At 47.7% G+C, this 27,791-nt stretch overlaps 1 protein-coding gene across 1 annotated transcript in view; it reads left to right on the forward strand.

Annotated features, from left to right (window-relative positions):
* The window catches only part of LOC118375881 (tensin-like), a 337,660-nt gene that overhangs the window by 268,327 nt on the left and 41,542 nt on the right, over positions 1–27,791 (forward strand). The window contains exons 8-17 of the mRNA XM_052513966.1: positions 3,668–3,717; positions 5,059–5,230; positions 5,385–5,435; positions 5,661–5,783; positions 9,732–9,796; positions 18,030–18,113; positions 20,240–20,352; positions 20,515–20,575; positions 21,547–21,622; positions 24,751–24,880. Coding sequence (XP_052369926.1) covers positions 3,668–3,717; positions 5,059–5,230; positions 5,385–5,435; positions 5,661–5,783; positions 9,732–9,796; positions 18,030–18,113; positions 20,240–20,352; positions 20,515–20,575; positions 21,547–21,622; positions 24,751–24,880 — 925 coding nt within the window. The remainder of the gene's footprint in view (positions 1–3,667; positions 3,718–5,058; positions 5,231–5,384; positions 5,436–5,660; positions 5,784–9,731; positions 9,797–18,029; positions 18,114–20,239; positions 20,353–20,514; positions 20,576–21,546; positions 21,623–24,750; positions 24,881–27,791) is intronic.

The following is a 27,791-nucleotide window of genomic DNA, read 5'->3' on the forward strand; positions in this document are numbered from 1 at the left end:
TGTCTTCCTCCTGTCTCTCTGTGTTGTGGTCTTACATTGAATGTCTTCCTCCTGTCTCTCTGTGTTGTGGTCTTACATTGAATGTCTTCCTCCTGTCTCTCTGTGTGTTGTGGTCTTACATTGAATGTCTTCCTCCTGTCTCTCTGTGTGTTGTGGTCTTTCATTGAATGTCTTCCTCCTGTCTCTCTGTGTGTTGTGGTCTTACATTGAATGTCTTCCTCCTGTCTCTCTGTGTGTTGTGGTCTTTCATTGAATGTCTTCCTCCTGTCTCTCTGTGTGTTGTGGTCTTACATTGAATGTCTTCCTCCTGTCTCTCTGTGTGTTGTGGTCTTACATTGAAGGTCTTCCTCCTGTCTCTCTGTGTGTTGTGGTCTTACATTGAATGTCTTCCTCCTGTCTCTCTGTGTGTTGTGGTCTTTCATTGAATGTCTTCCTCCTGTCTCTCTGTGTGTTGTGGTCTTACATTGAATGTCTTCCTCCTGTCTCTCTGTGTGTTGTGGTCTTACATTGAATGTCTTCCTCCTGTCTCTCTCTGTGTTGTGGTCTTTCATTGAATGTCTTCCTCCTGTCTCTCTGTGTTGTGGTCTTACATTGAATGTCTTCCTCCTGTCTCTCTGTGTGTTGTGGTCTTACATTGAATGTCTTCCTCCTGTCTCTCTGTGTGTTGTGGTCTTACAGTGAATGTCTTCCTCCTTTCTCTCTGTGTGTTGTGGTCTTACATTGAATGTCTTCCTCCTGTCTCTCTGTGTGTTGTGGTCTTACATTGAATGTCTTCCTCCTGTCTCTCTGTGTGTTGTGGTCTTACATTGAATGTCTTCTTCCTGTCTCTCTGTGTGTTGTGGTCTTACATTGAATGTCTTCCTCCTGTCTCTGTGTGTTGTGGTCTTACATTGAATGTCTTCTTCCTGTCTCTCTGTGTGTTGTGGTCTTACATTGAATGTCTTCCTCCTGTCTCTCTGTGTGTTGTGGTCTTACATTGAATTTCTTCTTCCTGTCTCTCTGTGTGTTGTGGTCGTACATTGAATGTCTTCCTCCTGTCTCTCTGTGTGTTGTGGTCTTACATTGAATGTCTTCCTCCTGTCTCTCTGTGTGTTGTGGTCTTACATTGAATGTCTTCTTCCTGTCTCTGTGTGTGTTGTGGTCGTACATTGAATGTCTTCCTCCTGTCTCTCTGTGTGTTGTGGTCTTACATTGAATGTCTTCCTCCTGTCTCTGTGTGTTGTGGTCTTACATTGAATGTCTTCTTCCTGTCTCTCTGTGTGTTGTGGTCTTACATTGAATGTCTTCCTCCTGTCTCTCTGTGTGTTGTGGTCTTACATTGAATGTCTTCCTCCTGTCTCTCTGTGTGTTGTGGTCTTACATTGAATGTCTTCCTCCTGTCTCTCTGTGTGTTGTGGTCTTACATTGAATGTCTTCCTCCTGTCTCTCTGTGTGTTGTGGTCTTACATTGAATGTCTTCTTCCTGTCTCTGTGTGTGTTGTGGTCTTACATTGAATGTCTTCCTCCTGTCTCTCTGTGTGTTGTGGTCTTACATTGAATGTCTTCCTCCTGTCTCTCTGTGTGTTGTGGTCGTACATTGAATGTCTTCCTCCTGTCTCTGTGTGTTGTGGTCTTACATTGAATGTCTTCCTCCTGTCTCTGTGTGTTGTGGTCTTACATTGAATGTCTTCCTCCTGTCTCTCTGTGTGTTGTGGTCTTACATTGAATGTCTTCTTCCTGTCTCTGTGTGTGTTGTGGTCGTACATTGAATGTCTTCCTCCTGTCTCTCTGTGTGTTGTGGTCTTACATTGAATGTCTTCCTCCTGTCTCTCTGTGTGTTGTGGTCTTACATTGAATGTCTTCTTCCTGTCTCTCTGTGTGTTGTGGTCTTACATTGAATGTCTTCCTCCTGTCTCTGTGTGTTGTGGTCTTACATTGAATGTCTTCTTCCTGTCTCTCTGTGTGTTGTGGTCTTACATTGAATGTCTTCCTCCTGTCTCTCTGTGTGTTGTGGTCTTACATTGAATGTCTTCTTCCCGTCTCTCTGTGTTTCTCTTGTTGGTAGTTTGTTGGTCCTGCTGGGTAGAGTATCTTTACAGCTGGTTTTGATAACTGTGATGAGCATTACTGAGGTGGGAACGTAGGACACACACACACACACACACACACAGCGGTGTGTGTGTGTGGACGGTTGAACACAGATTGTATGAGAGGCTTGGTGGTTGTGTTGTGTGTACACGTTTAGTTCTGCGTGTGTCCATGCCATGTGTATGATGCAAGAGACCTTGTTCTTATGTAATTGTCACTCTTGTCCCCTGTGAACAGACGTATTGTTACAGTTTTGGAGCAACAGTGTCCTTGGTTCCAGCAGGCAGCATCTGTTTCTAGTCACATCACTATGAATAATGGGTTTTCCTTTTGCCTGACGAGGATTAGTTTCATCACAGAGAAATGAATGGAACAATGGCAACACAGAGCTCTGTACTGTGTACATAACTTTCTGTTCTGTTCAGGTCCTCTGTGTCCTCCTTCACATAGTGCTGTGTATTTCTCCAGCCAGATGGGGAAGGCAGTGCTTGCCTTGTGGTAAAAAGGATGTTGAATCACTAAAGGTACTGATGTCCCAGTATAGGTAGACGTCTCCCTGTCCTAATATAATAATAATAATATATGCCATTTAGCAGACGCTTTTATCCAAAGCGACTTACAGTCATGTGTGCATACATTCTACGTATGGGTGGTCCCGGGGATCGAACCCACTACCCTGGCGTTACAAGCGCCATGCTCTACCAACTGAGCTACAGAAGGACCACGTCCTCGTCTCCCTGTCTTCGTGACCATGGACAGACAGATGGCAGGATGTAGTCAATGTCACTCTTACAGAAGGGTCAAACACAGACTGACAGACAGCTATGTACTGTACAGGCTAACTTTAAATGTTTGGGTAATTTCACTTTTCAAACATACAGTACTTTGCTAGCGTATCAAACTGAACGTTTCAACCTGTAGCCTGTGCCAGGAGTGTGCTGATTGGCTGCTTGGTTGCAGGACACGCCAAGTATGTGATGTCAGTTGGATTACTGTAACAGGAAACAACCAATTATCAGTGATTAGATGTTTCCTAATGTTGCTGAAGTACGTTACCATGAAGGAAAGGAGACGAGGAGATGAGGAGATGAACCTTGAAAGCTGTTTAAGACTGTTGCCACATGCCACATGCCACTAACCAACCAACCCATCACCACCCTGTCACCAGGGTCATAGACAGGCTAATACCATGGTAATACTATGTGTTTAAAGCACCAGCATCTATTTTAGAACACAGCACTTTGTGTCTGAACACTGATCTATTGTCTACTGCTAATCACCCTCGTTGTTGAAATGAATCCTCGATACTCTCCCCTGCTTTTCTCTCTATAGTTAGACTGAGGATGGGGACACTGGGTACAAGTACGTCCCCAGGGATATCATGTTATTTCAAAGCAATGGACGCATCTCCTCATGGCTAAATTCCATCCAGTTGTGTTTGGATTTGATATAGTAGAAGACCAGATGCAGTGTGCTTTAATGTGGAATTTACAATGCAGTTGTGTATTACACTCACTCGCACACTTACGTCAAACACAAACAATGCCAAGTTGATCAAGGAGACTGAGTGTGTGCTCTATCTTCTCTGTGTTCTCTGTAGGGAACCCCAAGGTCCTGTAAGAGTGAGCAGACTAGACGAAGGCCATCACGGTAAGAGAGACCACTGTCTTTCCCTCACTATCCAGGCTGTCACTATTCCCCATCTACTGCAGTATACGGCCACGTTTACACCTGTTTCTCTGACCTCACGTTTCGGTTCATTGATGCCGATAGCGCTCAACACACACTGAAATCCAATGACACAGGCTTATCAAAACCCCATCAGGATGTATTATATCCTGTTGTCAGATCACTGTGACAACCATGCCTGTTTCTCCAGCTACGCTTCCCATCTAACAGCCAACTGGGAGTCGGGATTTGGGGAGCTGATCAGAATGATTGCGCAATACCCGCTTGGATCATTCCAGAACACTTTGTTCTGAACTGAAGGGTTGAAGATGTTTATGAAAACATGTGTGTTATCCTATGACACCACTTTCCAATTACCATAGACATAAATCACATCGGTTTGTCAGTACTGAAGACTCATACATCAAAGATATGCTAGATAATAGATACCACACAAAAGAGCCACCAAGGAAGAGCTTCATAGACTAGTGCTGATGTACAAACCCTGTAAGATATCAGGGGCCATATTCATACAGAGTAGCAGTGGTGATCTCGGATCAGTTTGACCTTTTAGACCATAAGGAGCAAGGTTATATGGACAGGGAGAAGCTGATCCTAGATCTGCGCTCAGTACTCTGAAACGTTTTGTCAGAACTCTAAGTATCTTCCTCCCCAGGAGTGTCAGTCTGCTGCAGGCCATAGAGGAGGACAATGAGGTGTACATCACCTCTCTAACTCTCTCACCTCTTCCCTCTCTTCCCTTCTCCTCTCCCCTCATCTCCTCTCCCCTCATCTCCTCTCTCCTCTCATCTCCCCTCATCTCCTCTCTCCCCTCATCTCCCCCTCTCTACACTCCCCCTCTCCCCAGCAGTGTCAGTCTGCTGCAGGCCATGGAGGAGTACTGTGAGGTGGACCTGGTGTACATAATTTCTCTAACTATCTCTCCTCTCCTCTCCTCTCCTCTCCTCTCCTCTCCTCTCCTCTCCTCTCCTCTCCTCTCCTCTCCTCTCCTCTCCTCTCCTCTCCTCTCCTCTCCTCTCCTCTCATCTCATCTCATCTCATCTCATCTCATCTCATCTCATCTCATCTCATCTCATCTCATCTCATCTCATCTCATCTCATCTCCTCTCCCTCTCCTCTCCTCTCCTCTCCTCTCCTCTCCTCTCCTCTCCTTTCCTCTCTCCTCTCCTCTCCTCTCCTCTCCCCAGGATTGTGTATGTTGCAGGCCATGGATGAGAACCATGAGGTGAATCTGTTGTACATCACTTTAACTATGTATCCTCTCTCCTCTCTCCTCTCTCCTCTCTCCTCTCCTCCCCCCAGGAGTGTCAGTCTGCTGCAGGCCATGGATGAGAACTATGAGGTGGACCTGGTGTATATCACCGAGAGGATCATCTCTGTCTCCTTCCCCAGCGGAGCGGAGGAGCGCAGCTACACCTCCAACATCAAGGAGGTGGCCTCCATGCTGGCCTCCAAACACGGGGAACACTATCTGGTGAGACCCCCTGTCCTGCCACTGCTCTACCTCACTACCGGGCCTGTCTGTTGGTGTGGTGGCGTTTCATGCACCCTGTCACATCCTGTTGCTGATGTACAACTGTTTCCTGGAATTGTTCTCATTCTTATTGGTGTGGGTTTTGTGATTTCAGCTCCTCAACCTAAGTGAGCGGAGGAATGACATCACCAAGCTTAACCACAAGGTATACACACACAAACACACACACACACACACACACACACACACACACACACACACACACACACACACACACACACACACACACACACACACACACACACACACACACACACACACACACACACACACACACACACACACACACACACACACACAAACTCTCCTAAATGCAATGGTAGTGGTGGAAGTTTTGATATGTGATAGTGGTCTGTGTGGCCCCCTGTAGGTGCTGGAGTTTGGCTGGCCAGACCATTATGCTCCTGCCCTGGATAAGATCTGCAGCATGTGCAAGGCCATGGACACCTGGCTCAACGCTGACCAACACAATGTAGTGGTGCTTCACAACAAGGTAGGTGGTCGGACACATCACTCCAGGTAAGGGAGGAAGGAATTATACATAGTCAGGGTATTGGAACAGGGTCCCATAGTCTTACAGATCACTGATCACTCCAGGAAAGGGAGGAAGGAAGGAAGGATACCTAGTCAGGGTATTGGAACCGGGTCCCGTAGTCTTACAGATCACTGATCACTCCAGGAAAGGGAGGAAGGAAGGAAGGATACATAGTCAGGGTATTGGAACCGGGTCCCGTAGTCTTACAGATCACTGATCACTCCAGGAAAGGGAGGAAGGAATGATACATAGTCAGGGTATTGGAACCGGGTCCCATAGTCTTACAGATCACTGATCACTCCAGGAAAGCGAGGAAGGAATGATACATAGTCAGGGTATTGGAACCGGGACCCGTAGTCTTACAGATCACTGATCACTCAAAGAAAGCGAGGAAGGAATGATACATAGTCAGGGTATTGGAACCGGGTCTCGTAGTCTTACAGATCACTGATCACTCCAGGAAAGCGAGGAAGGAATGATACATAGTCAGGGTATTGGAACCGGGACCCGTAGTCTTACAGATCACTGATCACTCCAGGGAAGGGAGGAAGGAATGATACCTTGTCAGGGTATTGGAACAGGGTCCCGTAGTCTTACAGATCACTGATCACTCCAGGGAAGGGAGGATGGAAGGAAGGAAGGATACATAGTCAGGGTATTGGAACCGGGTCCCGTAGTCTTACAGATCACTGATCACTCCAGGGAAGGGAGGAAGGAAGGAAGGAAGGATACATAGTCAGGGTATTGGAACTGGGTCCCGTAGTCTTACAGATCACTGATCACTCCAGGAAAGGGAGGAAGGAAGGAAGGATACATAGTCAGGGTATTGGAACAGGGTCACGTAGTCTTACAGATCACTGATCACTCCAGGGAAGGGAGGAAGGAAGGAAGGATACATAGTCAGGGTATTGGAACCGGGTCCCGTAGTCTTACAGATCACTGATCACTCCAGGAAAGGGAGGAAGGAATGATACATAGTCAGGGTATTGGAACCGGGTCCAGGGAAAGGGAGGAAGGAATGATACATAGTCAGGGTATTGGAACCGGGTCCCATAGTCTTACAGATCACTGATCACTCCAGGAAAGGGAGGAAGGAATGATACCTAGTCAGGGTATTGGAACCGGGTCCCGTAGTCTTACAGATCACTGATCACTCCAGGAAAGGGAGGAAGGAATGATACCTAGTCAGGGTATTGGAACCGGGTCTCGTAGTCTTACAGATCACTGATCACTCCAGGGAAGGGAGGAAGGAAGGAAGGATACATAGTCAGGGTATTGGAACAGGGTCCCGTAGTCTTACAGATCACTGATCACTCCAGGGAAGGGAGGAAGGAAGGAAGGATACATAGTCAGGGTATTGGAACAGGGTCCCGTAGTCTTACAGATCACTGATCACTCCAGGGAAGGGAGGAAAGAAGGATACATGGTCAGGGTATTGGAACCGGGTCCCGTAGTCTTACAGATCACTGATCACTCCAGGGAAGGGAGGAAAGAAGGATACATAGTCAGGGTATTGGAACCGGGTCCCGTAGTCTTACAGATCACTGATCACTCCAGGGAAGGAAGGAAGGAAGGAAGGAAGGAAGGAAGGAAGGAAGGAAGGAAGGAAGGAAGGAAGCATACATAGTCAGGGTATTGGAACAGGGTCCCGTAGTCTTACAGATCACTGATCACTCCAGGGAAGGGAGGAAGGAAGGAAGGAAGGATACATAGTCAGGGTATTGGAACAGGGTCCCGTAGTCTTGCAGATCACTGATCACTCCAGGGAAGGGAGGAAGGAAGGAAGGAAGGATACATAGTCAGGGTATTGGAACAGGGTCCTGTGGTCTTACAGATCACTGATCACTCCAGGGAAGGGAGGAAGGATGGAAGGATACATAGTCAGGGTATTGGAACAGGGTCCCGTAGTCTTACAGATCTCTGATCACTCCAGGAAAGGGAGGAAGGAAGGAAGGATACATAGTCAGGGTATTGGAACAGGGTCACGTAGTCTTACAGATCACTGATCACTCCAGGGAAGGGAGGAAGGAAGGAAGGATACATAGTCAGGGTATTGGAACCGGGTCCCGTAGTCTTACAGATCTCTGATCACTCCAGGGAAGGGAGGAAGGAAGGAAGGATACATAGTCAGGGTATTGGAACTGGGTCCCGTGGTCTTACAGATCACTGATCACCCCAGGGAAGGGAGGAAGGAAGGAAGGATACATGGTCAGGGTATTGGAACAGGGTCCCGTGGTCTTACAGATCACTGATCACTCCAGGGAAGGGAGGAAGGAAGGAAGGATACATAGTCAGGGTATTGGAACAGGGTTCCCGTAGTCTTACAGATCACTGATCACTCCAGGGAAGGGAGGAAGGAAGGAAGGATACATAGTCAGGGTATTGGAACAGGGTTCCCGTGGTCTTACAGATCACTGATCACTCCAGGGAAGGGAGGAAGGAAGGAAGGATACATAGTCAGGGTATTGGAACAGGGTCCTGTGGTCTTACAGATCACTGATCACTCCAGGGAAGGGAGGAAGGAAGGATACATAGTCAGGGTATTGGAACAGGGTCCTGTGGTCTTACAGATCACTGATCAGTTCATGGAAGGGAGGAATGAAGGGTTTCTTCCCGGGAGGTATACAGTATGCCATGGTCCACTGTGTTAAGGACAGTAGAGGGGAGGGTGGTCTCTGTTTGAAGAGTGTGAAAGGAGACAGCCAGGCCCCAGGGAGAAAGTCCCCTATGAATACTTTACTCTGTATGTCCTCCATCCTCATTGGTAAGGAGATAAAACACCAAACTCCCTGTACCTCATTGGACAAAGTGGGATAATCAAGCTGTCTTGTAGTTGTAGTTGGAAGACAAGTCCTCCATATTCTAGTATTGCTGGTAAAACATTTAAATGGTTCTTAACTGCAGACTGTTAGACTGAAGCCGTATTTTACAAAGAAACCCAGTGAACATGAGAGCCATTTGATTCTAATAGAGGCTGTTGCTGCTTCTGCCTGTGTTTTGGCAGCACATCCTCCTCCCCCAACCTCTCAGGCCCAATGATTCATCATACAACTTGTCATGAATGATCCAATGTCAACAACAGTAACTCCCCAAAAAACGACTTAAAAAACTTTATCTAAGTCTCTATCAATCCGTGTTAAAGACTTTGAGTCAATGTAGCTGAATAGTGAGTAGTAACTTGATAAGTCTGTGGGGGAACATTTTATTCAATATGTACAACAAGTGGTAGCAAACAGAGCATCCCCATGGTTACCAACACTTATTTTCCCCCTCGTCCTGAAATTGAAGCTTTTGGTCAAGATGGAAGAACTGCTTCCATTCAGAAACGCCTAACTTGATTAAATGCTATATGTTATCGCCCCAGTCAGAAATGTTCCACTTGCTGTTTCAGAGTTGAGGGTCAAAGGCTTCTCCGGTAGTGTTGCATTTATAGCTTCAGTTGGATTTGACCACAAACAATGTCATTGTGATAAATGGAACCAGGCGGTTTGATCACATTCCATCTGTGACAGTTTGGCTTGAAAATAGCCTGGTCACTCAAATCTAACTCACCGTCCAGCACTTACATGTCTACACTGCAGGTACAAACATTATTCGGCCTTCAAGTGTGTAACTAAAAATAGCCTTGTATTCTTTCTCAAAAAGTATATCTCCCTCTCTCCCCTCTCTCCCCTACCCCCTCTCTCCCTCCCCCTCTCTCTCCCTCTCTCCCCCTATCCACCCCCTCTCTCCCTCTCCCCCTCTCCCTCCCTCCCCTCCCTCTCCCCCCCCTCTCCCTCCCTCTCTCTCCCTCTCTCCCCCCTATCCACCCCCTCTCCCTCTATCTCTCCCTATTCTCTCTCTCCCTCTCCCCCCTCTCTCTCCCTCTCCCTCCCCCTCTCTCCCCCTCTCTCTCTCTTTCTGCAGGGGAACCGTGGGAGGACAGGAGTGGTGGTGGCTGCCTACATGCATTACAGCAACATATCAGCCAGGTACCAGAGACTTCTGACTGCAGACAAACTGACCTCATGTACCCTGTTTGTTATTAGTCAACATATCAGCCAGGTACCAGAGACTTCTGACTGCAGACAAACTGACCTCATGTACCCTGTTTGTTATTAGTCAACATATCAGCCAGGTACCAGAGACTTCTGACTGCAGACAAACTGACCTCATGTACCCTGTTTGTTATTAGTCAACATATCAGCCAGGTACCAGAGACTTCTGACTGCAGACAAACTGACCTCATGTACCCTGTTTGTTATTAGTCAACATATCAGCCAGGTACCAGAGACTTCTGACTGTAGACAAACTGACCTCATGTACCCTGTTTGTTATTAGTCAACATATCAGCCAGGTACCAGAGACTTCTGACTGCAGACAAACTGACCTCATGTACCCTGTTTGTTATTAGTCAACATATCAGCCAGGTACCAGAGACTTCTGACTGCAGACAAACTGACCTCATGTACCCTGTTTGTTATTAGTCAACATATCAGCCAGGTACCAGAGACTTCTGACTGCAGACAAACTGACCTCATGTACCCTGTTTGTTATTAGTCAACATATCAGCCAGGTACCAGAGACTTCTGACTGCAGACAAACTGACCTCATGTACCCTGTTTGTTATTAGTCAACATATCAGCCAGGTACCAGAGACTTCTGACTGCAGACAAACTGACCTCATGTACCCTGTTTGTTATTAGTCAACATATCAGCCAGGTACCAGAGACTTCTGACTGCAGACAAACTGACCTCATGTACCCTGTTTGTTATTAGTCAACATATCAGCCAGGTACCAGAGACTTCTGACTGCAGACAAACTGACCTCATGTACCCTGTTTGTTATTAGTCAACATATCAGCCAGGTACCAGAGACTTCTGACTGCAGACAAACTGACCTCATGTACCCTGTTTGTTATTAGTCAACATATCAGCCAGGTACCAGAGACTTCTGACTGCAGACAAACTGACCTCATGTACCCTGTTTGTTATTAGTCAACATATCAGCCAGGTACCAGAGACTTCTGACTGCAGACAAACTGACCTCATGTACCCTGTTTGTTATTAGTCAACATATCAGCCAGGTACCAGAGACTTCTGACTGCAGACAAACTGACCTCATGTACCCTGTTTGTTATTAGTCAACATATCAGCCAGGTACCAGAGACTTCTGACTGCAGACAAACTGACCTCATGTACCCTGTTTGTTATTAGTCAACATATCAGCCAGGTACCAGAGACTTCTGACTGCAGACAAACTGACCTCATGTACCCTGTTTGTTATTAGTCAACATATCAGCCAGGTACCAGAGACTTCTGACTGCAGACAAACTGACCTCATGTACCCTGTTTGTTATTAGTCAACATATCAGCCAGGTACCAGAGACTTCTGACTGCAGACAAACTGACCTCATGTACCCTGTTTGTTATTAGTCAACATATCAGCCAGGTACCAGAGACTTCTGACTGCAGACAAACTGACCTCATGTACCCTGTTTGTTATTAGTCAACATATCAGCCAGGTACCAGAGACTTCTGACTGCAGACAAACTGACCTCATGTACCCTGTTTGTTATTAGTCAACATATCAGCCAGGTACCAGAGACTTCTGACTGCAGACAAACTGACCTCATGTACCCTGTTTGTTATTAGTCAACATATCAGCCAGGTACCAGAGACTTCTGACTGCAGACAAACTGACCTCATGTACCCTGTTTGTTATTAGTCAACATGGAACAATGTATTCATTCCATATCACCACCCTGCTTGAAGTTCCGTACATCCTTAAAGCTCCCAGATATTTCCATATGAATACAAACAGACATTTGTCCATTCTATACATGTCATTTTAGATGTCTATCAGTGTTGGGGTCAAATTGAATCGAAGGCAGTCAATTCAGAAAGTAAACTGACATTTTAATTCAGTAATTCAAAAAAGGCCAACTATTTTAATTGACTTCTCAATAAGCTAAAAAGGAGAAGCTGTAACGGTGTTCGTTTGTCGAAAGAGAGTCGGACCAAAATGCAGCGTGGTTGTTACTCATGTTCTTTAATGAATCATCGCGATACATGAAATAACTTAATAAATATACAAAAACAACAAACGGAACGTGAAAACCTATACAGCCTGTTTAAAAAAAAAATATATATATATATATTTTTTTATTATCTTCAGTACCATTCATTCTTTACAACTCATAATTTACATACATACTCATATAATTAAACGAATTAAACTAAACATAAACCCCAAACAAAACCTCAGGGGAGCATCTTCCCTCCCCGTCACCCTACAAAATACCTTTCCCTATCTCCCCGTCCCTAATCTATCCTCTTACAAATCTAAATGACACCCAGCCCTAAACCCCCCTTCCACCTCTCCCGAGCAGCATGCTGCCCCCACTTCCTCTCCCCCTCTTCATCCTCCCCTCAAATCTCCTTCCACCCTCCTCACTATCCCTTCCACCCCCAATCTCTCCCTGTCTTCACCATGTTCTGCCTTGCTTCCCACAGCCCCCGTTTAAAGAGACTCATGAGAAGCCAGAGCAGAAACCTGTCCCTATCCGTCCCTCTCGCTCTCCCTACACCCCTCTCTAACCTGGCCCACGTCAATACAAAATCCCCCTTTACCAAACCTAACAACACCCGTGCCCTAGCCCATACTACTCCGGCAAAGACACAGTCCCAAAAGACATGGCGCACAGTCTCCTCCCTGCCACAAGAGGATCTTGGACAGGTGGGGGATTGCACCAAACTATACCGGTACAAGATGGAACGTACCGGCAAACACTTATGAAGGCTCAACCAATTCAGGTCCTTGAGCCTGTTGTCCAGACCCCGCACCTGCACTCCCTCCCATGCTTCTCGCCTGATACGAGAAAAACACCCGCAGGAGGTAACCGGACGGGTGTATCACTGGCTGAGCAAGCTCCGTTAACAAGAAAAAAACAAAAATTGTGTCCAGCTTGAGGGGGAAATGTGGTACCCCCTACCTCCCTCCCCGATGGGACAGATCATGCGTGCCCTGGCGACCCACTCGCACCTGCCACTCCACATAAACTGAAACACAAGCCTCACTAGAGGCCTCCTCAGACAAGCCGGCAGTGGGTAGATGTATGCCAAATACAAAAGAGACGGCAACACATCCACCTTTAGGACCAGGACTTTGCCCATAAAAGACAAATACCTAGCTTTCCACATTGCTAGATTCCTCTGTACCACTGCGATACGCATGTTACAGTTTAGCGTCGCTGAGCCGGAGGTCTCAAAATGGACCCCGAGAATCCTCAGGGCTCCCTCACAGAGAGATAACCCCCCAGGCACATCCGTTCTACCGCGCCATCTTCCGAAAAACTTGACGGAAGACTTTGCATGGTTCAGAACTGCTCCCGACGCTCGGGTGAAATCCCCAAAGATGGCAAGGGACCTTGTCAGGCACGAGTCCTTGCACAACAGCAAGGAAGTGTCGTTGGCATACTGCGTCATCTTAACACGCAGCCCACCACTTCCAGGGATCAGCAAACCTTCCACCCCTGTGTCTGCCCTAATGGCAGCCTCCAGAGGCTCCATGTACAGAACGAAGAGGAGAGCCGAGAGTGGGCACCCCTGCCTGACCCCAGACGAGAGGTCAAAAACGTCACCCAAGTGACTATTTACACTAACTCGGCACCCCGCTCCGACATATAATGTACGAATCCATCCTATAAACTTCTCCCCAAATTGTAATCGACCTAACACTCTGAATAAAAAGGATCTATTCACGCGATCGAAGGCTTTCACCTGATCTAGCGCTGCTACCATAAAAGGCAGTCCTCTATCTTCAACCCAAGCGATGGAGTCCCTGATTAACTCTAGGTTCCATCTAATAGAGCGGCCCCCTACCCCACACGTCTGATCCTCATGAACGACGTAGGGAAGGGCTGTGCGCAACCGGTCTGCTAAAACCTTTGCAAGTAGCTTGTAATCTACACACAGCATGGTCAATGGCCGCCAGTTGCCAAGGTCTGTTACTTCCCCCTTCTTATATAAAAGTGACAGCACACCAACAGCCATTGATCCCCCCGGGACCCCCGTCTCAAGGATGGCCTTCAAGACTTCGAGGACCACTGGTCCAAGTATACCCCAAAACCTGAGATAAAACTCAGCCGGCAGCCCATCCATCCCAGGCACCTTCCCTTTTCCCATCCTCCTAAGAGCGCTCTCAACCTCTTCTAGTGAGATCTGGGCCTCCATCACTTCTCTAATGTCCTCCGGCAACCGCCTGGACAAGTGTTCTAAAAACACATTTCCCTGCTCTACATCTATTCCCCTTTCCTTAAACAAACCTTGGAAATGATCAGTTGTCACCCTGACCATATCCTCTGGTTCTCTAACTGTACTACCATTTTCTTCCCTAACACCATGCATTACCTTCCTACTCTGTCTTGCCCTAACCAACTTAAAGAACATAGCAGAACAAGTCTCATTATGTTCTAGAAAGCCACTATGCTCACGCTCCAGGAAAGCTTGAGCCTTCCGCTCCTGCAACTCCCTGCGCTGCGCCTTTAGGGTTGCGGATCTCTCCCAGTCAAACGACCCGCCGAGGTTGCCTGCCTCGTATTCGAGTTCAATTAACCTTTGGATACGATCCACCTCCCTCCTCTCCTCCCTTTTTTTCCTCTTGCAATACCCTAATACCTTAACTAATTCCCACCACTCTAACACCCCCTCGCACATGGACCGGAGGCCCTCAAGCCTCCAAAAGAAACCATAAAACCCGTCAACAAAAGCCTGCTCCTACAGCACATCCCGATCTAGCTTCCAGTACCCCCTACCAAAGAGGCAGACTGGCGACCCCACCTGCAGGAGCACCCCGTCGTGATCCGAAAAGAAAACAGGCAACAGCCGCCCAGACAACTTACCCAAAGACCTGGGTACAAAAATATAATCGAGCCTCCGCTCAACCCCCCTGGAGTTGCGCCATGTAGGACCGTCCATTTTCGGAGTAGTGTGCAGACCACCATCTACCAGACCATGGCAAGCCATTAGCCTGGCAATGGCGCCCGCACTGCTATCCCCCCCTCTTCCTAAATCTGTATTAAAACCCCCTCTATCACTAATTTCCTATTTGTGACACACAGGGGCGTCAGACAGTCCACCATCTCCCTCCTGTCTGCCACCACCTGTGGCCCATACACCACCACTAATCTAAATGTACAATCCCTTATCGTGACATCCACCCCTATAACCCCCCCCTGCATTACCACAAAAGAATCCTCCACTTTTACCTCCCTGTGCCCACACAAAATCCCTACCCCCGATGAGTGCACCCCCCCAACATCCCACTCCCTCTTAAACCTACTAACATTCCCTCCATCCCTCAGGTGAAACTCCTGTAAAAAACAAAAATCAAACCCCACACCCTCTAAATAACTAAAAACCGCACTCCTCTTAACAACATCCCTTAAACCCCTTACATTTAAACTAACAAAAGTAAAATTAGACTCCATGAAAAAATTAAAACATAATAATACACTCAAATTCTAAACCCAGACAGAAAAAAAAACAAAAAACAGGAGACTCACCCGATGCTCCCCTGCTCCATATCTACCGGTGAGAACACCATCCGTACTCCCGACATCCTCCCCTCTTCCTCCATCACACCATCCCAGGATGCAGGAATAGTGTTTGGCTCCGGGGTGCCCTGCACCCTGGGTCTACCCCCACAATCCTCCCCCTCCCCAGTGTTGCAGCTGGTTTGGAAAAAAATCGGAGAGGCTGAGTCCCCAAACAAAAAACTCCCCACCTCCTCCTGTACCCAGTCCTGAGTCTTGTTAGGTGTGTCCCCACCCAACAGAAGGGCCTGGGGAAACCAGCAGCAACCCAGAGGTTTCTCCCACCCCCATCACTCTCTTGGCCATCCCCTCCCTCTCACTGTCGGCCAATCGCACCCTCCTCTTCATTCTCTTCTTTGGTGATGGCGGCAGTGGAGAGATACCACCCTCCCCCCCGCCAGCTCCTCCACCATACCCCTCATCTCTTCCACCAGGGCACTTTCCCCCCAGTCCACTTGCTCTTCCACCGTCTCCTTCTCCACCACTCCTCCCTCGCTTTCTTCTCTCTCATGCTCCTCCACTCGGTTCTTGCCTTCTTCCGCCGCTTTTCCTGGTTCTCCTACTCCCGTGCCTTCCTGTTTCCTTCTCTCTTCCATCCGCCGCTTCTTGCTCCTCCTCCTTCCTTGTGGCCTTCCCCTCTGGACTTGTACTCTGGTCATGAGGCGTGCTTCCTTCCCCTCCTCTTCTTCCCCCATCCCCGCTCCTGCTCCCCCCAGCCGCAGACGCATATGACCTCTGACGGGCCGGGCACCCCCGCCACAGGTGTGCTGACGAGCCACACCCATGGCACGTCTTAGGCTTGTCACAATCCCTCGCCTCGTGATCCTCAGATGCACAAAATCTGCATTTTCTTGTACTGCAAAATGGGGGCTGACGTGCATAAAACAACGTCCCCCTGTCAGCCCCTAGGGAGAACATAGCAGGAGGATGGAGGTAGCCACCATGTCCCTTTGGGTCCTCTCTGAGGAGGGCCTGGAAGCCTCTCCTCCCATTCCAAAACCCAAGGGAGTCTTTGAGGTGCCTTGCTGAGGAGACGTTATCCATGTATCTCCCCAGAAAAGCCCTCACCTCTTCATCCTTAACGTAAGGGTTGTAAATGTTGACAGTTACAACCCTAAAGTTATTCTTCGCCAGGCTTGTTATTTCGTAGTGGCACATCGGCCTCTCACCTCCCACTGCTCTTGCCCTTCTCAGGATATCATCGTGTTTTTCCTCTGTATATAGTGCCACGTCGTATGCTCCCTCCAACGAGTTGCCTTGGAAACAAAACACGTCCTTCACCGTCAGCTTTAGAATCCCCATCAATATTATCCTTCCAAAAGATTCCCGTCCTAAAGGCTCCAACTCCTTTTCCTTCCAAGCAAACCGAATCGTGTTGGCCAGCCCAATCCCAGGGACCGACCGTGTTGATGTATTTAGCACCATCTCCGCAAGGAGAATGGCGCTCGTTCTCTTCTTCCAAAACAAGTAAAAAGAAAAACCAAAGTGACCGAGCCTATCTGGTGAAACTACACAGAGACAGGAACAATCACCCACAAAATACACAGTGAAACCCCGGCTACCTAAATATGGTTCCCAATCAGAGACAACGAGAATCACCTGACTCTGATTGAGAACCGCCTCAGGCAGCCAAGCCTATGCTAGACACACCCCTAATAAACCACAATCCCAATGCCTACAAAAAACCCAATAAGACAACACAATAAACCCATGTCACACCCTGGCCTGAACAAATAATTAAGGAAAACACAAAATACTATGACCAAGGCGTGACAGAAGCAATATATGTCAAAAGCTTTTTCCATTTTGGGATTTTAAATTCCTGAATTGACCGACTTCCATTAGAATTCACCCCTGATTTCAATGGCTTCACCCCTTGAGATGTCGGTCAAGTCATAGACAAAACCATGGGATGATGTCAGGACAAGCACGTAGATCTGTAACAGATAGATAGGCCAAAGGGAATCGGGATCGGGCTTCAAATTAAACACTGATGTGGTTGTTATGCCAAAACATTCTGTTCAGGCTCTGGTGTATTTTTGGTCAATAAACAGGAACATTTACATATGTCATATCCTGTAAAGATAAGAAAGGTCAAATCACACTTGTTTCTTTGATACCCGAGATAGAACTATCTTGGTTAATGCTTGAGAGTCATTGGCATTCTAGAAGAGTAAACAGTAAACAAACGTTACATGTTACAGATGTAGGATCTTTATTTGAGCCAGTTTGCTACAGCAGGAAAATAATCCTGCAGCAACAGGACATGTGAATTATTATGTGGATTATAATTCATGGACATTTTTGAACTTCAGAATACTTTTTAACCTCAAATACACTTCAGGAAAGTTTTCCTGCAACAGGGTGATCAAATTAAGATCCTACATCTGTACATTGATCAGATAATAATACTGGAATAATGTAGCATTGTGGGGATGGCAAAAGATGAAAAGCTGTAGATTAAGGACACTTCTTAAGGGACACGGTCAATTAAGGATGTTTTTTAAGGGAGAAGACAACTTAAGGACACTTTTCAGGGTCATTTCAGGGCAAACTTATTGTATAGTATATGGTATGTGTTCAGTGAAGAAGAGCTGATCATTACCTTTGTCTCTCCTGTGGTCTTCAGTGCTGACCAGGCACTGGACAGGTTCGCTATGAGGCGCTTCTACGAAGACAAAGCACTTCCTGTGGGTCAACCGTCCCAGAGAAGGTCAGTTACCACTTACTAGCTCACTTCTTGTTTTTGCACTCTACAACTTCCTATAGGCTGGATGAGTTTGATCCCTTGGTGAGCGCAACCGGCTGGATTCCATTCTTAGAATGTGTATCCTTCATTCTGTTCATTGAAGAAGTCAACAAGGGTAAAGGGATGGGCATGACTTCTCAGAGTGGAATCCAGTCAATGGATGACCTGGTGTAACTCTCACTGTTTCAAAGGCTATCCCCTTCTCCTCAGTCCCTCGCTCCCAGTGCGTCCCAAACAGGAAATGCCTCTGTCTTTTTGTTCCCTTAATCCTCCCAATGAAGCTAATTGACATAATTGAGGAATAATGTTTTTTGGAAAGCCTAGCAGCTTTTTGCATTCTCCAGGATTCCACTGAGAGCTGAAAGGTCAAATGGTTTTCAGAGTTCATTCTGACACTACTATCCATCGTTCCTTCCTCCCCTCCTCAGTGATCTGGCAAGCTGAACAGGTGGCTTTGTAAGGGAACTCTTAGTGGCGCTTAGAACTGATTTAGGGTCAGATCTCACTAACCCAGTCCTAGCCATAGGTCATTACTGAGTAAATACAAACTGATCCGGGATCCATAGTTTGTGGCAGATAAGGGAACCCCAGGTGTATCCAGCAGGCAACAGCAGCAGTAGCAGCACCAGGCCTCTGACCAGCTGCTGTTTCCTTACTCAGATATAATTATCCCCCAGCCAGTACCCCGCAGTCTGAACTTATTATGGTCTGGCATGTGTGACATTAACATCGGGAGGGGGGGTGGATCTCAGCACTGCTACGCTGCCGTAGAAACGCACCACATAGAGAAACACACTTCTGTTCTGAGAGGTATCACTATCAAATCATCATCAACATTCTTGTGAGGAAATTCCACTCTAGATTAGAATATAGGTTAGATCCTTGAGTGGAATGTTCTGAGCCAAAATGGCGGATGGTTGTCCAGACTTGATCTCTGTGGCAGCCCAACATTATATATATATATATCTCTGTACAGTAGTAACTGTAATATGTCAGAATCTGTGTGGCCGTGTTTTCCGGCGTGACCCCGCTGTTACACAGGGAGCTCCTTACACAACCCAGCTGCTCTGTGATTGCTTCCTGTTCCGACCTAATTTCATTTGGGAGACCGGACCATCTGGCGGCTGCCAGCGGAGCGCGGGGGGAGCAAAGGGGTGGTGGGGAGATGGGCCGACCTCTGGAACAGAAGTCACACTCTGCATGATCATCATTAGTATCATTAACAGGCTGCCTGGCAGACAGAGCTCACCAACACAACACAACATACCCCTGCCTGGCAGGCAGAGCTCACCAACACAACACAACATGCCCCTGCCTGGCAGGCAGAGCTCACCAACACAACACAACATGCCCCTGCCTGGCAGGCAGAGCTCACCAACACAACATACCCCTGCCTGGCAGGCAGAGCTCACCAACACAACATACCCCTGCCTGGCAGGCAGAGCTCACCAACACAACATACCCCTGCCTGGCAGGCAGAGCTCACCAACACAACATTCCCTGCCTGGCAGACAGAGCTCACCAACACAACACAACATGCCCCTGCCTGGCAGGCAGAGCTCACCAACACAACACAACATGCCCCTGCCTGGCAGGCAGAGCTCACCAACACAACACAACATGCCCCTGCCTGGCAGGCAGAGCTCACCAACACAACACAACATGCCCCTGCCTGGCAGGCAGAGCTCACCAACACAACACAACATGCCCCTGCCTGGCAGACAGAGCTCACCAACACAACACTACATGCCCCTGCCTGGCAGACAGAGCTCACCAACACAACACAACATGCCCCTGCCTGGCAGACAGAGCTCACCAACACAACACTACATACCCCTGCCTGGCAGACAGAGCTCACCAACACAACACAACATGCCCCTGCCTGGCAGACAGAGCTCACCAACACAACACAACATGCCCCTGCCTGGCAGACAGAGCTCACCAACACAACACAACATACCCCTGCCTGGCACAACCAGGCTTTGATAATAGATGGGGCGTGCTTGCTCGTCTTGCTTGCCAGACTCATGGTGCATGACATTGAAGGGTTGTCCCTCTGTTTCACGCTGTGTCTGTGTGGATGTGTGTAGGTATGTGCGTTACTTCAGTGGTCTGCTCTCTGGCCACATCAAGATTAACAACAAGCCTCTGTTCCTGCACCATGTCATCATGCACGGCATCCCCAACTTCGAGTCCAAAGGAGGTGAGTCTGCAACAGGAGAGCCTTTATTTCATTATTAGAGATTATTAATGATTCATTTTTTTAAAAATCTGAATTTTTTCTTCAATGGGACAGACTTTCATTCAATGAGTATAAATAATTGTTTCATTTTGGAATACTTTTTCTTCTTTCTTTCCCTCGCAGGCTGTCGTCCTTTCCTGAAGATTTACCAGGCGATGCAGCCAGTCTACACCTCAGGGATATAGTATGTTTCTTTAGTTTTTATCTGTTGCATTCGGGGTTGATTTGTCTTTCAGGGGGCTTGTTTTCTCTCCTCTCAGATTCTGTCACTCTATCCCTCTTTCTTTCTCTCCCTCTCAGTCCAGAGTACTTTCAAGCCTGTCACCCCTTGTTAAGAGATTAGCCCTTGATACTCTGAATCTGTTTGTGTGTGTGTGTGATAGAGAGAGAGGGGGAGGAGGAAACAGAGCGAGAGGAGCAGAGAGAAAGAGAGAGAGGGGTGAGAGAAAGAAAGGAACAGAGAGAGAGAAGGAGAGAGAGAGAGAGAGAGAGAGGGAGGAAGAAACAGAGAGAGAGGAGCAGAGAGAAAGAGAGGGAGTGGGGAGAGAGAGAGAAAGATAGAGAGAGAGAGAGAGAGAGAGAGAGAGAGAGAGAGAGAGAGAGAGAGAGAGAGGGGAGGGAGGGAGGGAGAAACAGAGAGAGAGGAGAGAGAGAGAAGAGAGAGAGAGGGGGGGAGAGAGAGAGAGAGAGAGAGAGAGAGAGAGAGAGAGAGAGAGAGAGAGGGGAGGGAGGGAGGGAGAAACAGAGAGAGAGAGGAGCAGAGAGAAAGAGAGAGAGAGAGTGGGGGAGAGAGAGAGAGAGAGGGGGAGGGAGAAACAGAGAGAGAGGAGCAGAGAGAAAGAGAGAGAGTGGGGAGAGAGAGAGAGAGTCAGTATGTGTGTCAGTGTACTGGTGGGGCAGGCAGGCAGATAGATTGTCAGTGACACAGCTCTAGGGTTCAATGTGTACAGGGAGGGATACCGTAACCCCCACCTCACTGACCCACCTTCTCCATCCAGGGTCCTCACGACCAAAACAACACCACACGGAAATGACCCCCCTCCCTGATTTGGAACAAGCTCTTCTTACTTCAGTCATACCTGAACCACTATAAGAAAAACACCCAAAACTGTTTTAAAGTGTTTGTAATGGTTTTCATCTGAATTATTTCCACAGTAACGTACAAGGGGACAGTCACACCAGTATCTGCATCACCATTGAACCTGGCCTGCTCCTAAAGGGAGACATTTTGGTAAGAAGCACATCTTTTGTCATCAAATGTACAGGTGTTGTGGTTGTACTGTATGTTGTGTTGTGTTGTGTTGGCCTTAGAGCCCTTAGTGGCCTTACAGTAGGTTCATATACTGAACTGTTGACCTTTTTCATATTCCACCACAATACATTCCTCGACCACAGGATCCATTTCTCTCTCTCTCTGTGTCTCTCTCATTCTCTCTCTATGTCTCTCTCTCTCTATGACTCTCTCTCTCTCTCTCTCTCTCTCTCTCTCTCTCTCTCTCTCTCATTCTCTCTCTCTGTGTCTCTGTCTCTCTCTCTCTCTTTCTCTCATTCCCTCTCTCTGTGTCTCTGTCTCTTTCTCTCTCTCTCTCTCTCTCTCATTCCCTCTCTCTGTGTCTCTCTCTCTCTCTCTCTCTCTCTCTCTCTCTCTTTCTCTCTCTCTCTCTCTCTCTCTCTCTCTCTCTCTCTCTCTCATTCCCTCTCTCTGTGTCTCTCTCTCCCTTTTCTTGTGGCGACAGGTCACAAATCTTGCTGCTGTGATGGTATACTGTGGTATTTCATCTGAGGGAAATATGTGTCTAATATGGTCATACATTTGGCAGGAGGTTAGGAAGTGCAGCTCAGTTTCCACCCCATTTTGTGGGCAATGTGCACATAGCCTGTCCTCTCTTGAGAGCCAGATCTGCCTTCGGCATCCTTTCTCAATAGCAAGGCTATGCTCAAAGAGTCTGTACATATGCAAAAATTCCTTAATTTTGGGTCAGTCACAGTGGTCAGGTATTCTGCCACTGTGTACTCTCTGTTTAGGGCCAAATACCTTCTAGTTTGCTCAGTTGTTTTGTATATTCTTCCAATGTGTCAAGTAATTATCTTTTTGTTTTCTCATGATTTGGTTGGGTCTAATTGTGTTGCTGTCCTGTGGCTCTGTGACGTCTGTTTGTGTTCTTGAACAGAGCCCCAGGACCAGCTTGCTTAGGGGGGGGACTCTTCTCCAGGTTCAGTTCTCTGTAGGTGATGGCTTTGTTATGGAAGGTTTGGGAATCACTTCCTTTTAGGTGGTTGTAGAATTTAACAGCTCTTTTCTGGATTTTGATAGTTCGAAGGTATCTGCCTAATTGGGCTCCTGGGTGGCACAGCGGTCTAAGGCACTGCATCTCAGTGCTTGATACGTCACTACAGACACCCTGGTTCAAATCCAGACGGTATTGTATCACAACTGGCTGTGATTGGGAGTCCCATAGGGCGCAGCATAATTGGTCCAGCGTCATCCGCGTTTGGCCAGTGTAGGCCGTCATTGTAAGTAAGATTTGTTTTTAACTGAATAGCCTAGTTAAATAAATACACAGATTCTGCTGTGCATGCATTATTTGGTGTTTTACGTTGTTCACCGAGAATATGCCTAGAAGGCCAGCATCCCGGAGTCACCTCTTCACTGTTGACATTGAGACTGGTGTTTTGCGGGTACTATTTAATGAAGCTGCTAGTTGAGGATTTGTGAGGCATCTGTTTCTCAAACTAGACACTCTAATGTACTTGTCCGCTTGCTCAGTTGTGCACCGGGGCCTCCCACTCCCTCTATTCTGGTTAGAGCCATTTTGCACTGTTCTGTGAAGGAAATGGTACACAGCTTTGTACGAGATCTTCAGTTTCTTGGCAATTTCTCGCATGGAATAGCCTTCATTTCTCAGAACAAGAATAGACTGACGAGTTTCAGAAGAAAGTTCTTTGTTTCTGGCCATTTTGAGCCTGTAATTGAACCCACAAATGCTGATGCTCCAGATACTCAACTAGTCTAAAGAAGGCCAGTTTTATTGCTTCTTTAATCAGAACAACAGTTTTCAGCTGTGCTAACACAATTGCAAAAGGGTTTTCTAATGATCAATTAGACTTATAAAATTATAACACAACGTGCCATTGGAACATAGGAGTGATGGTTGCTGATAATGGGCCTCTGTAGGTCTATGAAGATATTCCATTACAAATCAGCTGTTTGCAGCTACAATGGTCATTTACAACATTGACAATGTCTACACTGTATTTCTGATAAATGTGGTGTTATTTTAATGGACTAAAAATGTGCTTTTCTTTCAAAAAACTAGGACATTTCTAAGTGACCCCAAACTTTTGAACGGTAGTGTATATGCTTTTGTTGTTTGTTCTTTGTTATAGAGCCAAAAAGATTGGTGAAGTGGTTTATCCATATATCTCAGTTTTGGATAGATAATTCTTTTTGATTGTTGTTTGTTTAAAGTTTTCTAATTTTCCTAGAAGTGGTTCGATTCTATGGATTCTTCAATTACATTGAGCTGATTTCTGACATGCCTTTCCTTCTTTTTCCGTAGTGTATTTCTGTATTGTTTTAGTGAGCGTAGACTCAGGTTTTCTGGGTCTCCATGCTTTTGGTTGGACAGGTTTCTCAATTTCTTTCTTAGGTTTTTGCCTTCTTCATCAAATCATTTGTCATTGTTGTAAATTTTCTTTGGTTGTCAGCTTGACATTTTTGTATTTGATAGGGAAGCTGAGAGGTCAAATATACTGTTTAAGTTTTCTACTGCCAAGTTTACACCTTCACTATTATAGTGAAACATTTGTTCCGGGAAATTCTCTCTCTCTCTCTCTCTCTCTCTCTCTCTCTCTCTCTCTCTCTCTCTCTCTCTCTCTCTCTCTCTCTCTCTCTCTCTCTCTCTCTCTCTCTCTCTCTCTCTCTCTCTCTCTCTCTCTCTCTCTCTCTCTCTCTCTCTCTCTCTCTCTCTCTCTCTCTCTCTCTCTCTCTCTCTCTCTCTCTCTCTCTCTCTAATGTTATCTTGCCCTACTGTTCACTAGAGTTCTATTAGGGAAGAATGTGTCCTTGTTCCACCACACCAGACGTGCCTCCCCATCAGAACATGCCTCCATTGTACTGACCATGTTCTGTTCTGGTGGGGATCCATGGTCCCCTAGGACCAGCAGGGTTTAGGCCTGGAGATATAGACCATGAGTTTGGCAATCTGGACTGTTTCCCTCGTCTGGTTTGACTGTAGCAAAAGTCCTTGTCTTGATGTCCGGTTATATGCTTACTCTCTCCTCCTCTTCCTCTTCCTCTTCCTCCTCCTCCTCCTCCTCCTTCTCCTCTTCCTCCTCCTCCTCCTCCTCCTCCTCCAGTTGAAGTGTTACCACAAGCGTTTCCGGAGCCCCATTAGGGATGTGATATTCAGAGTGCAGTTCCACACCTGTGCCATCCACGACCTGGGAGTGGTCTTCGGGAAGAATGAACTGGATCAGACTTTTAAAGGTGTGTGTGCAGGTGTGTGTGGGTGACTGTGTGTGTGTCCCTCTGGGTGGGTGACTATGTGTGTGTGTGTGTGGGTGACTGTGTGTGTGTATGTATGGGTGTGTATGTGTGGGTGACTGTGTGTGTGTGTTTGTGTGCGTGGGTCAAATCAAATCAAATTGTATTTGTCACATGCACATGGTTAGCAGATGTTAATGCGAGTGTAGCGAAATGCTTGTGCTTCTAGTTCCGACAATGCAGTAATAACCAACGAATAATGTAGCCTAACAATTCCACAACGTCTACCTTATACACACAAGTGTAAAGGGATAAAGAATATGTACATAAAAATATATGAATGAGTGATGGTACAGAACGGCATAGGCAAGATGCAGTAGATGGTATAGAGTACAGTATATACATATGAGATGAGTAATGTAGGGTATGTAAACATTATATTAGGTGGCATTGTTTAAAGTGCTTAAAGTGTTTGTATGTGTGGGTGACTGTGTGTGTGTATGTATGCGGGGGTGACTGCGTAGGTGTATGTATGCGGGGGTGACTGCGTAGGTGTATGTGTGCGTGGGTGACTGTGTGTGTATATGTGTGCGGGGGTGACTGTGTGTGTGTATGTGTGCGGGGGTGACTGTGTGTGTATATGTATGCGGGGGTGACTGCGTAGGTGTATGTGTGCGGGGGTTGCTGTGTGTGTGTGTATGTGTGCGTGGGTGACTGTGTGTGTGTGTGTATGTGTGCGTGGGTGACTGTGTGTGTGTGTGTATGTGTGCGTGGGTGACTGTGTGTGTGTGTGTATGTGTGCGTGGGTGACTGTGTGTGTGTGTGTATGTATGCGGGGGTGACTGTGTGTGTGTATGTATGCGGGGTGACTGCGTAGGTGTATGTATGCGGGGGTGACTGCGTAGGTGTATGTGTGCGTGGGTGACTGTGTGTGTATATGTGTGCGGGGGTGACTGTGTGTGTGTATGTGTGCGTGGGTGACTGTGTGTGTGTATGTATGCGGGGGTTGCTGTGTGTGTGTATGTGTGCGGGGGTGACTGTGTGTGTGTATGTATGCGGGGGTGACTGCGTAGGTGTATGTGTGCAGGGGTTGCTGTGTGTGTGTATGTGTGCGGGGGTGACTGCGTAGGTGTATGTGTGCGGGGGTTGCTGTGTGTGTATATGTGTGCGGGGGTGACTGTGTGTGTGTATGTATGCGGGGGTGACTGCGTAGGTGTATGTGTGCGGGGGTTGCTGTGTGTGTGTATGTGTGCGGGGGTGACTGCGTAGGTGTATGTGTGCGGGGGTGGCTGTGTGTGTGTGTATGTGTGCGTGGGTGTGCGGGGTGACTGTGTGTGTGTGTATGTGTGGGGGGTGACTGTGTAGGTATATGTGTGCGGGGGTGACTGTGTGTGTGTATGTATGCGGGGGTGACTGCGTAGGTGTATGTGTGCGGGGGTTGCTGTGTGTGTGTATGTGTGCGTGGGTGACTGTGTGTGTGTATGTGTGCGGGGGTGACTGTGTGTGTGTATGTGTGCGGGGGTGACTGTGTGTGTGTATGTGTGCGGGGTTGCTGTGTGTGTGTGTGTATGTGTGCGGGGGTGACTGCGTAGGTGTATGTGTGCGGGGGTTGCTGTGTGTGTGTATGTGTGCGGGGTGACTGCGTAGGTGTATGTGTGCGGGGGTTGCTGTGTGTGTGTATGTGTGCGTGGGTGACTGTGTGTGTGTATGTGTGCGGGGGTGACTGCGTAGGTGTATGTATGCGGGGGTGACTGTGTGTGTGTATGTGTGCGGGGGTGACTGTGTGTGTGTATGTGTGCGGGGGTGACTGCGTAGGTGTATGTATGCGGGGGTGACTGTGTGTGTGTATGTATGCGGGGGTGACTGTGTGTGTGTATGTGTGCGTGGGTGACTGTGTGTGTGTATGTGTGCGGGGGTGACTGTGTGTGTGTATGTATGCGGGGGTGACTGCGTAGGTGTATGTGTGCGGGGGTTGCTGTGTGTGTGTATGTATGCGGGGGTGACTGCGTAGGTGTATGTGTGCGGGGGTGACTGTGTGTGTGTATGTATGCGGGGGTGACTGCGTAGGTGTATGTGTGCGGGGGTTGCTGTGTGTGTGTATGTATGCGGGGGGTGACTGCGTAGGTGTATGTGTGCGGGGTTGACTGTGTGTGTGTATGTATGCGGGGGTGACTGTGTGTATGTGTGCGTGGGTGACTGTGTGTGTGTATGTATGCGGGGGTGACTGTGTGTGTGTATGTATGCGGGGGTGACTGCGTAGGTGTATGTGTGCGGGGGTTGCTGTGTGTGTGTATGTGTGCGTGGGTGACTGCGTAGGTGTATGTGTGCGGGGGTGACTGAGTAGGTGTATGTGTGCGGGGGTGACTGCGTAGGTGTATGTGTGCGGGGGTGACTGTGTGTGTATATGTGTGCGGGGGTGACTGTGTGTGTGTATGTATGCGGGGGTGACTGCGTAGGTGTATGTATGCGGGGGTGACTGCGTAGGTGTATGTGTGCGGGGTTGCTGTGTGTGTGTATGTGTGCGGGGGTGACTGTGTGTGTGTATGTATGCGGGGGTGACTGCGTAGGTGTATGTGTGCGGGGGTTGTTGTGTGTGTGTGTATGTGTGTGGGGGTGACTGTGTGTGTATATGTGTGCGGGGGTGACTGTGTGTGTGTATGTGTGCGGGGGTGACTGTGTGTGTGTGTGTATGTGTGCGGGGGGACTGCGTAGGTGTATGTGTGCGGGGGTTGCTGTGTGTGTGTGTATGTGTGCGGGGTGACTGTGTGTGTGTATGTGTACAGGGGTGACTGTGTGTATGCGGGGTTGTGTATGTGTGTATGTGGGGTGACTGAGTAGGTGTATGTGTGCGGGGTGACTGTGTGTGTGTATGTGTGTGTGCGGGGGTGACTGTGTAGGTGTATGTATGCGTGGG

This window comes from Oncorhynchus keta, unplaced genomic scaffold (genome assembly GCF_023373465.1).
Source record: "Oncorhynchus keta strain PuntledgeMale-10-30-2019 unplaced genomic scaffold, Oket_V2 Un_scaffold_14384_pilon_pilon, whole genome shotgun sequence".
NCBI classification, from domain to species: Eukaryota; Metazoa; Chordata; class Actinopteri; order Salmoniformes; family Salmonidae; genus Oncorhynchus; species Oncorhynchus keta.